General features: G+C 42.2%; 1 protein-coding gene across 4 annotated transcripts in view; it reads left to right on the forward strand.

Annotated features, from left to right (window-relative positions):
- The first annotated feature begins 1696 nt into the window (after nt 1–1696).
- LOC102223355 (epidermal growth factor receptor substrate 15-like) overlaps nt 1697–13397 on the forward strand; it is a 72053-nt gene continuing 60352 nt past the window's right edge. For 3 of the 4 annotated variants that reach the window (XM_023334960.1, XM_023334957.1, XM_023334959.1), the window contains exons 1-3: nt 1697–1936; nt 7784–7945; nt 8738–8935. In XM_023334960.1, coding sequence (XP_023190728.1) covers nt 1712–1936; nt 7784–7945; nt 8738–8935 — 585 coding nt within the window. In that variant the 5' untranslated portion in view covers nt 1697–1711. The remainder of the gene's footprint in view (nt 1937–7783; nt 7946–8737; nt 8936–13397) is intronic. The other variant, XM_023334958.1, reaches the window with a different exon arrangement.

Consider the following 13397-nt stretch of genomic DNA (forward strand, 5'->3'; position numbering starts at 1 on the left):
GTATTCACAACTTTAAATCAATATCGAATCAAATCGCAACAGCAATAATCGAAATCGAATCAAATCGTGAGGTTCCTAACAATACCCAGCCCTAGGAGGGACATGATTAAAAAGTGCTGTTTTATAAATAATTCATGTATTTTTATCATATTTCTTCTATTTAGGTTGAAGTATACCTAAAAATGTTTTTATTAGTAGAAATAACTTGCAGTTACTGGGTATTTTTATCTGTTTTATATTCATTGAAAAACTAACATTGGTCAGTAGGGACATGCTCATTTGGCTGACCTCTATGCTTCAACAACCCCTAAAATTTTTCAAAACATAATTTTTAAAATATATTTGCATGTTACATTACCAAGATGGAAATATCCAGCAATAAATTGACATTTCCATTTACTGATTTTCTCAAAAAATTTGTTTGCATTATATGAAAGTCTTTGAGATAAAATGCACCAAATTCAGAGAATGACCCTTTTGTGCTTCTGGTTGCTTGGTGTGTGCGCATTTACCCACCATCATCTGGCAAAATCACCCCTAAATAATAGTTTTCTTTGTATAGTAATTCACAGTGACTTGGATCAGTGACTTTAATCTGATTACTGGTTTGGAAATAGTAATAGTAAGATTACTCATTATTGATAAAGATTATCAGATTAGTAGTTACTTAGTAATAAACATGGTACTAACATCCCTGTCTATTACGAAGGGTGCTTCAGATTTTGGTTAGAAATTCACCTGAAATGTGGATTCAGAGGAAATAATATATCAAGCCTGGCAGTTTCTTCAGGATTACAGGGAGTCATTTTAAATTCAAAGTTTCTCAAAAAAATTCTGCCAACTAGCAGGCTCTAATCACAATCAGTTGTGAGGAAAATTACTTAGATTTGAATGTGCCTGTATTTCATGAACAGAAATATGAATATGTTAACTTCCTCAGACTTTTTTCTGAGCAATAGTGTAGAAGTTAATTTCATAGCATTTATGAATGCTCACAAGAACTGAGTAAAGATATGATAAAAAACAAGTCAATCACAGAGATTCCATTAAGTGTATTATGTCTGAAGCAAAACTGTGAGTAACTGTGTCATTGGTTGCCCAATGACAAGTAATATAAGCTAATTAGCTTATACCCACATGTTTGGCTATTATCTTATTGCCTACACATTATTCTGTTCAGTTATTCACAGAAAAATTGGAAGAATTTTATACAATTAGTAAAAAACACAATTGTATGTGGTAGAGAGCACAATATAAAACGTGCAGTTTTATATTGTGATGATTTCTAGATATCATCTAGAAATCCATGATATTCTAGATAATTATTTAGATTTTTATGAATGACTCACATTTTGTGTGTAGACTGACGCATACTGCAGAGGCCAGTGAGAGTGATGAATGGTGGGGGAGGGAGAACTGGATTGAGGTGTGAGACAGAGTGCAGAGCAGCCCAACGGTCGGAGGGAAGAGGGGGTGAAAATTAATCATGTGAAGGCATACAAATCAAATGCAATCCATAAATGGGAAAAGCTTTCTGCTCTGCTCTTATCAAGCCTTACTGACTCATGTTTATTTTGTTTTTTCTGTTTTTGAAGTGGTGCAATTTGCCTTAATACACTGATCCGCAATGTCATATATACACATACACACACCCACATGCAGAGGCAGCTCCGCCTCCTCTGCAGTGAAGCGACAGCCAGGGAGGGCAGCAATGGAGGAGCCAGCGGTGCAGCAAGAAAAAATAGAGAAATCACAGGAACAGGGGGAGGATAGAAGAAAGGCAGATTGGAAAAATGAATGCTCTTTCTCGAATTTGCTTAAGCATTCTTGCTTTATATGTTGGTCATCTCCTGGAGACACAGATGTCATAGAAATGGATGACCGAGTCCTGGCCAAGGCAGCCGAGATCAGAGTAAGACCGCAGCACCTGCCTCTGGTGTGTGCGCCTGTCTGTGTTTTTTTTCTCTGTTGGCTTTTTGTGCACCTTATGTGAGCATTTGTTTTTGCATGACTTTGTTTTAATAGTGCTAAAATGACATGGTTCAGATGCATAACAGCATGCACTTACAGTGTTTGCAGTTTGAGGCCATTCCATCACTGCATTTCCCACAGTGCTCCCATGTGATGTCATACATTCAGCTCTGAGCAGTAGGATTTAACTACAGGACTTATCTTAATAAATTATTCACCCTACCCTAATAGATGATACAGGAGTAGATTGCACTCTTCACAACAGACCAATAGAAGATATTCAGCGTTTTGCTGAAGGCAATTGAGAACCTATGCTTTCTTAAGAAGTGCAGGCGGTTCAACCCTTTCTTGTAGACAGCTTCACTGTTTGATCTGTTTGTTATCCAGGTGAACACCAAGGTATTTATTTTCATCCTCCATGTCCACTTCTTCTCCCAAGATGGATATAGGCTGTGATCTAAAAACTGTTTATTCTGAAATCTACATCATCTCCTTTGTTTCTGACAAGACTCAAAAGTCTGGCATTAGTTAAAAGAAGAGGTGGTGCTGACCACCTGGTTAAACACATGACCCTCCGGACTCTCAAACTGTCAGACAGTCATTGATCCAGGCGATTGTTGAGGCCTCCACCTGTGGTTCTGGAGTTTCTGACAAAGCAAGTCAAGCTCAATTGTGTAAAATGCAGTGCAGGCAGAGATTAAAGGGCATGATCCTCACAATGCTCCCTGTTCTATCCAGGTGACCAGGGGTTTTGAAGCAGGTGTCTTTAACCCCAACTTCAGGGCAATAAGAAACAGCTATTCGGGAAGCATCTCACTATTCTGGTGGGGATGGTTCTGTCCACACAGAAGTTTATATAGTCAGTCACACATGCATTCATGGCACTGATGTCATTTCCATTTGGCTGGCAGAGAGTAGTTCAATCAGTTGCTTCAAGACAAGCCTGGAGGACCTCTTCTGCGTCCTGTGACCATTTCCCAACAGTCATCTTCCTATTGTTGAGAATAAATAATTATGTGTTTTTGTTCTATCTCTTTTAGCTAGTTGCTAAACTAAACCTAAAGGAAATTACATGTTAGGAAATGCAAATGAGAGCTAGGCTTAAAGGAAATTACACACTAGGGAACGCCTTCTTTAGTGTGTAGCTTAGATAGAGGCTAACAAAGCAGATCACAAACTGTTCTTAGTTGCCATTTTGTCTTGCTAGCTCCTGAATGTAGCATGTGAAATGGATCAGCTGTATTTTGTTATTAAATGGAATGGAGTTGAATGGTGAATTCAACTCACTGACTCTTTTTCAACCTCATACCACAAGAACTCAGCATGGAGAATGGATAATTCTCCACACTAACAGGTAGCCTTTTAATAAGGGGTTTGTCAGAGTTTGTTGCTCATTACGATGGACGGTAGCGATGGTTTAAACTTTCTCCTTTTCTCTCTCTCTTTTGCTCCTGCTCTGCATCCATGAGGCCTTCTTTTCAATTTCTCTGGGATTTCTGGTTTCAGCTGTGGTACTATTTCAGTTTTTCCAATGTTCATCAGCTGCTCCCTGTTGTAAACTACCCTGTTCCTATGCTTACACAATATAACAAAATAGCAAACATGTGAAAAATATTGCCCAAAATCAGCCCAACTACATAGTATCCAAACAAGAAGGAAGAGTTGTCCAAAGAAATTTGATTTTCCTCTAAAAACACAGGAATGAAAATTTGAAAAAGAGAAAAAAATATAATTGAAAGTACAGAGCTATTCCAAGGTGCTGCCACATTGCAAAAGAGTTGCAATTCTAGAATGAAAGGAGGTTGGGATGTCTGTTTGGCTGGGGACAGGAGAGGATGATAACGAGCTTGTTCCTGAAATGAAAATATTTTAGAATATATTGTGATCTGATCCGGTTTCTGCTTGAAGCTTGTGATCTTCTTAATCCCCGACAACACATTTGTGATATTGTTCTACTGCAACTTGCTCTTCAGCTTCTTCTTGTATGACCCCAACTTAGTATAATCTTAAGCTTTTTTTGTTGTTGAATACTTCTCAATAATCCCCCGTGTCCCTCCTTGGAAGTTTTTTTTTTCTTGTTTAGCAATTCCTTAAGGTCACTGGCATCTCACTTTTCTTATTGGGGTGGTGTTAACCACACAGATTTATATATATATATATATATATATATATATATATATATATATATATATATATATATATATATATATATATATATATATATATATATATATATTTATATATATATGAAGGTTATCCTGCAATAGTCAGCCCCGCCCACTCCTCACTACTTCCCAGGGCTGCCTACTGACCAGTTCTCTGTCTAACAGGTCCGGAAAATCTCTGAGACCTGGGTATTACCCTAAAAGTACTCTATAAGAGATAATCTATTTAAACTGGTGGCGAAAGTGATTCGTCTAGCTCTAACTACCTCCAATCCAGAAGTTATGACCCTTTACAGTTAAGAAACAATCAGCTGAGTAGCCCTCACAGCTGCATAATTCCAATAACCACTCCTGTTAACGGTAGCCCACTTTCTAAATCATAACTTGCACTTGGAACCGGCTAGATTATGTTTAGTGACTTAGATGTAAGTCCCAGGGTCATTATTTACTCTCACCAAAGGAAATTATGAAGCCTCCTATTTACTGGGATCATGTACATTAGTTTTACCTCAATTAAAAGAACTGAACAGAGATTAAATGACTCTATTAATTCCAATGTCCACCAACCTCATTAGAATTTTATAGTATAAATTTATTAAGCAAGCTTAAGCAGGGATATGCGACATACAAATCAATAATCAATCTTATATAATTAAAAAACAGTGTAATAAAATTTACATGTACAATCATACTACCCTGTCTCCTTTCCCTAACTTTAAGTCGCACGTTCTGAAATGGAATTTCAATGAGCAGATTCAACTCATACCCAGACGATGGTGGATCTTTTGGCAACAGGAATTTCTAGCATCCTTGGTTGAGGTCTTTGCCTTGTGTGGAAAAATCCTCCTTAGAAAGGAAACAAAGCAGAACGGGTCCGAATCCTTTTGCAAAACCCAGTTCCTCATCCCCGAGGGACCTTTGTCCTTCCTCCAAGTCTTGTTGCAGAGTTGAAATTGCTGGGTTGAGACGAGACCGACGGTCGAATGAAGAACTAGAGATGGGGCGATGGGACCCAGTCCTTTCTTGGCGGTGTGAAGTCCGAGCTCCCCCGTAGTTCTGAAGTGCGGTCCGTAGCTCAATCTGCTCCTGCAGGTTGTCTCTTCCTCTGCGCCGCCGGACTGGGAACAGTCGGTTCCTCTTTGCAGCCCGTTTTTATACACTTCTCCACCATGTATGTGTATGGGGAGCTTCTGTCTACGTGACTTCCTGAACATCTGCTGTTTTTCGTGAAAAAGTCCCCAACGTTTCCCAACCTGTCCGTACTTTCCCAAACCTGTTGCTTCAGCCAAACTCACCGCACCACCCATCCTGTGCGCCCTGGCCATCTGTTCAGAACTGCTTGCGACATTTCCTGTTTTCAGGGCTGTACTGCATTCTCGTCTTTTCTATAACTCACTTTTATCTATTACAACTCAGTAAACACATTCAACCTGTTGTTAACCCTGTTTGAATTGATTTCAAATGATTACAACTCCATATTCATTGACAATAAATCACATCTTTCTCTTATTATTAATCATTAAACATAATCATTACATAGTTAAATCATTACAGATCATTAATCAGAGATCCTATGCAGAAAGTTATTGAGTGATTACTTATACTCCTATTATTCAGACTTATTCAACTTAATTAACTTTTAATCAGACTACAAGATTACTTTATTTCTTCCAAGCCATTATGCACCTTTTTCTGCGTGTGCCTGGAAAGATCTCATACCCTTATGCCAGTTTTCTTGACAATATATATATATATATATATATATATATATATATATATATATATATATATATATATGTATATCAGATACCAACATCTATACAGCAGGTTAGCAAGCACTGCCTACATGGATCCATCAATGATGTGTATGTCTTTCACACATTCCAAGAAAGTATTTCATTATATGGTACTACCTGGTATTGTGGTCAAGACCACCTAACCAGACCTTGTGCTTGTGTACTTTTTGTTGTGGTCTTGACTACAACACTAGTTGTTTTGGTTCAACAGACTGAGATCCACTATACCAGCCACAAAGTGAGGACATAAATGACATGACTGAATATGTGGCAGACTCTCTCTCTCTCTCTCTCTCTCTTTATATATATATATATATATATATATATATATATATATATATATATATATATATATATATATATATATATACACTGCCTGGCCAAAAAAAAAGTCGCCACCTGGATTTAACTAAGCAAATAGGTACAAGCCTCCTATTGGATAAGTACTGCATAGGCGATTATCTTTCAGCTGGCAACAAGTTATTTAACCCCACCTGATGCAATGAGTAACTCCTCATTTCTTAAACAACCATGGCAAAAGACACATCCTGTGGTCGTGGAAAAGACGTTAGTCTGTTTAAGAAGGGTCAAATCATTGGCATGCATCAAGCAGAGAAAACATCTAAGGAGATTGCAGAAACTACTAGAATTGGGTTAAGAACTGTCCAACACATCATTAAAAACTGGAAGGATGGTGGGGAACCATCGTCTTCCAGGAAGAAATGTGGTCGGAAAAAAATCCTGAATGATCGTGATCGGCGATTACTTAAACGTTTGGTCAAATCAAATCGAAGAAAAACAACAGCAGAACTCAGGAGTATGTTTAATTGTGAACGCAAAAGCATTTCCACACGCACAATGCGAAGGGAACTCAAGGGGTTGGGATTGAACAGCTGTGTAGCCGTAAGAAAACCTCTAATCAGTAAGGCTAACCAGAAAAAAAGGCTTCAGTTTGCTAGGGAGCATAAAGATTGGACTCTGGAGGAATGGAAGAGGGTCATGTGGTCTGATGAGTCCAGATTTACCCTGTTCCAGAGTGATGGGTGCATCAGGGTAAGAAGAGAGGCAGGTGAAGTGATGCACCCATCATGCCTAGTGCCTACTGTACAAGCCTGTGGGGGCAGTGCTATGATCTGGGGTTGCTGCAGTTGGTCAGGTCTAGGTTCAGCAACATTGTGTGCCCAAAGAATGAGATCAGCTGACTACCTGAATATACTGAATGACCAGGTTATTCCATCAATGGATTTTGTCTTCCCAAATGGAACGGGCATATTCCAAGATGACAATGCCAGGATTCATTGGGCTCACATTGTGAAAGAGTGGTTCAGGGAGCATGAGACATCTTGTTCACACATGGATTGGCCACCACAGAGTCCAGACCTTAACCCCATTGAGAATCTTTGGGATGTGCTGGAGAAGGCTTTGCGCAGTGGTCAGATTCTCCCATCATCAATACAAGATCTTGGTGAAAGATTAATGCAACACTGGATGGAAATAAATCTTGTGACACTGCAGAAGCTTATTGAAACAATGCCACAGCGAATGCGGGCTGTAATCAAAGCTAAAGGCGGTCCAACAAAATATTAGAGAGTGACCATTTTTTGGTGGCACTATATATAGGCAGTGTATATATATATATATATATATATATATATATATATATATATATGGCCAGGCCAAAAAAAAGTATATATATACCAACACATCTTATACGTTGGTATATTTTCAATGTATAAACACCTAAAATGTGTGCTTCTTATCTCAAACATCAAAAAGCATGTTCCTGATATTGAGAATTATTTCAGCTAAACTAAATTGTTGATGTCTGTGTCTGGTTTTGTGTTTTTACAGGAGCTGGAAAATGCATTAGCAGTGGAGAACATGGAACTTCAGGAGCAGCAATCAGACTGTAGGGACTTAGAAGAGACCATGGTGAAATTTGAGAAACACAAAGAGAAATTGATCCAGCAGATAAAGGCAACCAGACAGCTCTGCTATGAAGAAAGTCAAAAGGTAACAAAGACTTACTTGTGTACGGTGAATTATTTGCCAATTAATATGGAAAGGGATACAATGAGATGAATTTTGTTCTGGTCTGACCAAAACTCCCTCTTCCACGTTTGCCTTGTCCAACATGGCTTCTGGAAAACTGCAAAAATGACATCTTATATTTTTCTCTTAACTGCTTTCTTCTTACACATTTGTGCAGTGATGACTAATAGTTGTCCTGTAGACAGATTCCTCCTCTGAGCTGTGGATCTCTGCCTTTGGTCCAGGGTCACCATGGGCCTCTTGGCTGCATCTCTGATCAGAGCTCTCTTTGTTCAACCTTGGAAATTGTAAATTGTAAACCATCTTTTGTTGGTCTCTCACATAAAATTCTATTCATCCATCCATCCATCCATCCATCCATCCATCCATACATACATACATACATTTTCTGTATATTTTTCTGTACATCCTTGTCCCTAGTGGGGTCAGGAGGGTGTTGGTGCCTATCTCCAGCAAACGTTTTGGGCGAGAGGCGGGGTAAACCCTCGACAGGTCGCCAGTCCATCGCAGACATACAATTCCATTTATATATATTAATGTTTGTGGTTGCAAGGTGGCGAAATATGGAAAAGTTCAAGGGGTATGAATAGTTTTGAAGCCATTGTATACACAAAGGCATGATTTTATTGCTCTTTATTAATAATGGTGCTTATGTTGATTTGCAGATAAATTTGAAGTGAATATTAATTTTTCTTATAACCTAATTCTAAGCAAAAACATGTTTTAAAACTGAATAAGCTTGTTTGTTCATAGATACTATCCTTGCAAGCAGAAGAAGCACAAAATGAGAGCCAGGTGGAGGAGTATGAAAGAGAACTTGCCCGAGCTCGGTGGAGGCTGAAAAAGCTCAGAGAGGAGGTGAAGAGAGCAAAAAGGAAGGTGGAGGAGGCTCGAGAGAGAGACACTCCCCTCCAAGACTCCATCAGACAGTCTTATGAAGAGATCCTACAGGTAAGAAGGAACAGCATGTTAATGGCTTCTTCTGTTATTTAATTTCCTTTTGGGATCAATAAAAGTATTTTTTGAATAGAATTGAAATGAATTTGAATATAGGTGGTGGAAATTTAACAGCTGTTGGATAGATTGCCATACCACGCTGACATTCCAAACCTGGTGATGCTTTCCAATAGATAGAATAAAAAACATGCCAGGTGTCAGGTTAACTTCTAAGTCTCTGAGTCTCTTTAAAAAAATACAATCTCCCATTGTAGGCAGGAGCACAACATAATAAAATGATTTTTCCTCTAACAGATTATTTTTTTGAACACTCAGATATTTGGAAGAACAGGCCTGGTTTAGTTTTTTTTCATGACTATAAAAAATTGTCACCAAGAGACCTGGACTCAGTCAGGATTTCCTGGCACTGATAACAAGGTGGTGGTCATCACACCACTGAACAAATGACTGGACCTTGTTAATATATACTATATTGCCAAAAGTATTTGCTCACCCATCCAAATGATTAGAATATGGTGTTCCAATCACTTCCATGCCCACAGGTGTATAAAATGAAGCACCTCGGGATGCAGACTGTTTTACAAACATTTGTGAAAGAAGGCCCCAGTTCGATGATCGACTTTGTCGTCGTTTCATCGGATCTGCGGCTGTATGTCTTGGACACTCAGGTGAAGAGAGGTGCAGAGCTGTCCACTGACCACTACCCGATGGTGGGAGAGGATGCCGGTCAGACCTGGCAGGCCCAAACGTGTTGTGAGGGTCTGGTGAGAAAGTCTGGCAGAATCCCCTGTGAGACAGAGCTTTAACTCCCATTTCCAGCAGAACTTTGAACACGTTCCGGGGGAAGCGGAGGACATTGAGTCTGAGTGGACCATGTTCCGTTCCTCTACTGTCGAGGCAGCTTATTGGAGCTGTGGCCGCAAGGTTGTCAGTGCCTGTCGCGGCGGCAACCCTCGAACCCGTTGGTGGACACCTTCGGTGAGGGATGCTGTCAGGCTGAAGAAGGAGTCCTATCGGGCCTTTTTGGCCAGTGGGACTCCGGAAGCAGCTGATGGGTACAGGCGGGCGAAGCAGCATGCGGCTCGGGTGGTTGCTGAGGCAAAACCTCGGGTGTGGGAGGAGTTTGGAGAGGCCATGGAGAAAGACTTCTGCACGGCTTCGAGGCGATTCTGGTCCACCATCTGGCGTCTCAGGAGGGGGAAGCAGTACAGCACCAACAGTGTTTATAGTGGGGGTGGTGTGCTACTGACCTCAACTCGGGATGTTGTGGGCTGGTGGGCAGAATACTTCGAAGACCTCCTCAATCCCACTAACATGTCTTTTATTGAGGAAGCTGAGCCTGGGGACTCTGGGTTGGGCTCTCCAATCTCTGGGGACGAGGTCGCCGAGGTGATTAAAAGCTCCTCGGTGCCAGGGCCCCAGGGGGTGGATGAGATTCGCCCAGAGTTCCTTAAAGCTCTGGATGTTATAGGGTTGTGTTGGCTGACGCAACTCTGCAACATTGCATGAACATTGGGTACCGGTCTGTCGTGGTGAAGAGAGACCTGAGTCAAAAAGCGAAGCTCTTGATTTACCGGTCGATCTACTTTCCCACCCTCATCTATGGTCATGAGCTTTGGGTCATGACCGCAAGAACGAGATCGCGGATACATCTATCCATCCATCCATCCATCCATCTTCTTCCGCTTATCCGAGGTCGGGTTGCGGGGGTAGCAGCTTCAGAAGGGAGGCCCAGACTTCCCTCTCCCCAGCCACTTCTTCTAGCTCTTCCGGGGGAATCCCGAGGCGTTCCCAGGCCAGCCGAGAGACATAGTCCCTCCAGCGGGTCCTGGGTCTTCCCTGGGGCCTCCTCCCGGTGGGACGTGCCCGAAACACCTCACCAGGGAGGCGTCCAGGAGGCATCCTGACCAGATGCCCGAGCCACCTCAACTGGCTCCTCTCGATGTGAAGGAGCAGCAGCTCTACTCTGAGTCCCTCCCGGATGACTGAGCTTCTCACCCTATCTCTAAGGAAGAGCCCAGCCACCCTACGGAGAAAACCCATTTCGGCCGCTTGTATCCGCGATCTCGTTCTTTCGGTCATGACCCAAAGCTCATGACCATAGATGAGGGTGTGAACGTAGATCGACCGGTAAATCGAGAGCCTCGCTTTTTGGCTCAGCTCTCTCTTCACCACGACGGACCGGTACAGCGCCCGCTTGACAGCAGACGCTGCGCCTATCCGCCTGTCGATCTCCCGCTCCCTTCTTCCCTCATTCGTGAACAAGATCCCGAGATACTTGAACTCCTCCACCTGGGGCAGGACACCCCCCTTGACCCGGAGAAGGCACTCTACCCTTTTCCGGCTCAAGACCATGGCCTCGGATTTGGAGGCACTGATCCTCATCCCGGCCACTTCACACTCGGCTGCGAACCGCTCCAGCGAGAGCTGCAGATCATGACCTGATGAGGCCAGTAGGACCACATCGTCTGCAAAAAGCAGAGACGAGATCCTAAGGCCACCAAATCGGATCCCCTCAACACCTTGGCTGCGCCTAGAAATTCTGTCCATGAAAGTAATGAACAGAATCGGTGACAAAGGGCAGCCCTGGCGGAGTCCAACTCTCACCGGAAACGAGCCCGACTTACTGCCGGCAATGCGGACCAGACTCTGACACCGGTCATACAGGGACCTGACAGCCCGTATCAAAGGGCCCGGTACCCCATACTCCCGGAGAACCCCCCACAGGGCTCCCCGAGGGACACGGTCGAACGCCTTCTCCAAGTCCACAAAACACATGTAGACTGGATACAAGCGGCCAAAATGGGTTTTCTTCGTAGGGTGTCTAGGCTCTCCCTTAGAGATAGGGTGAGAAGCTCTGTCATCTGGGAGGGACTCAGAGTATAGCCACTGCTCCTTCACATCGAGAGGAGCCAGTTGAGGTGGCTCGGGCATCTGATCAGGATGCTTCCTGGACGCCTCTCAGGTGAGGTGTTCCGGGCACGTCCCACTAGGAGGAGGGGAAGACCCAGGACACGCTGGAGGGACTATGTTTCTCGGCTGGCCTGGGAATGCCTTGAGATTCCCCCGGAGGAGCTGGAACAAGTGACTGGGGAGAGGGAAGTCTGGACCTCCCTTCTGAAGCTGCTACCCCCGCGACCCGACCCCTGATAAGCGGAAGAAAATGGATTGATGGATGGATTGTGAAAGAATGGCTCGCTCCCAGGATCTCAGTGAATTCCATCGTGGAACTGTGATAGCAGCTGGAACCAAGCCATGCATCACCAAGTGCAATGCTAAGCCTTGAATGCAGTGGTGTCTGGAGTGACAAAGTGGTTGCATTTAAGAATGGTCAAAAATCTCCATAAACACATTCCTAAAGCTTGTGGACAGCCTCCCCAGAAGAGTTGAAACTGTTCTAGCTGCAAAGGTGGACTAACATTATATTAAACCCTATGGATTAAGAATGGGATGTCACTCAAGCTCATATGTGAGTCAAGGCAGGTGAGTGAATACTTTTGGCAATATGGTGTATGTTGACGAGTTCATGTCTTCATACAACAAGTCAAGAATAGTAGTTGTTGCTGCTGATGCAATTGTTTGTGTAAATAGTGAAGAAGACAGAAGAAGTAACACAGCCTTAGCGAACTCCAGTACTGATGGACCTTGGCTCTGACAGGGTGTTGATATGTTTGTTAGAAAAAACCCCAAAAAACATTCAATAATAGGCGGAGTAAAACTAAAAAAAAAGGTCAAGTCAATTTAGAATGGTAATATAAACAAACATGAATGTTTTTGAGCTGTGGTGAAAACCTGGAATTCCTGGAGAAAATCTATGCATGTAAAGACATAATACAAACTTTACACAGAAACACCTTGAGTAGCTTGCCACAATCAGTGTGTGTGTGTGTGTGTGAATGAATGAATGACTGTAGTGTGAAGCGCTACACAAGTACAAAGCCAAGCCACAAGCCACTGTGATCCTTTTGCATATGTCAACACTGAAAAAATGACAGACATTAGAAGATATACTTAGTATTGTTGAGTAAACTTCCTCTGTGTTTACATTCTTCTGACAACGCAATGGTGAAGAAGGAGGAGCAGCAGTAGTTTTGCAGTCAGGTTTATAAATTACACTTGCATAAGCTGCAACTATGTTCCAAAATGAACAATAAACTACCTGCAAACATGGCAACAACATTCCACATCATGAACGCTCCATCACTTTGTGCTGGTTTGCTGTGTTTTAGTTTCTCCAAATATGATGTCATGCATTATAACCAAACCTTTATCTTTAGGCTCCAAATGACATTCCAAAATCATTCCAAAAGTAATGTTTGTTATTTAATGTAATTTTGCAAATCTAATGGACCTGCTTGTCCACTCGAGCAGGTCCAGAACTTAACAAGGATTGGAGAAGGAGCCGACTGGTCATTAGGAGCAGGTGGTGCTGTATCACCACCTGCTTTTCATCCAA

This window comes from Xiphophorus maculatus, chromosome 6, assembly GCF_002775205.1.
Source record: "Xiphophorus maculatus strain JP 163 A chromosome 6, X_maculatus-5.0-male, whole genome shotgun sequence".
NCBI lineage: Eukaryota > Metazoa > Chordata > Actinopteri > Cyprinodontiformes > Poeciliidae > Xiphophorus > Xiphophorus maculatus.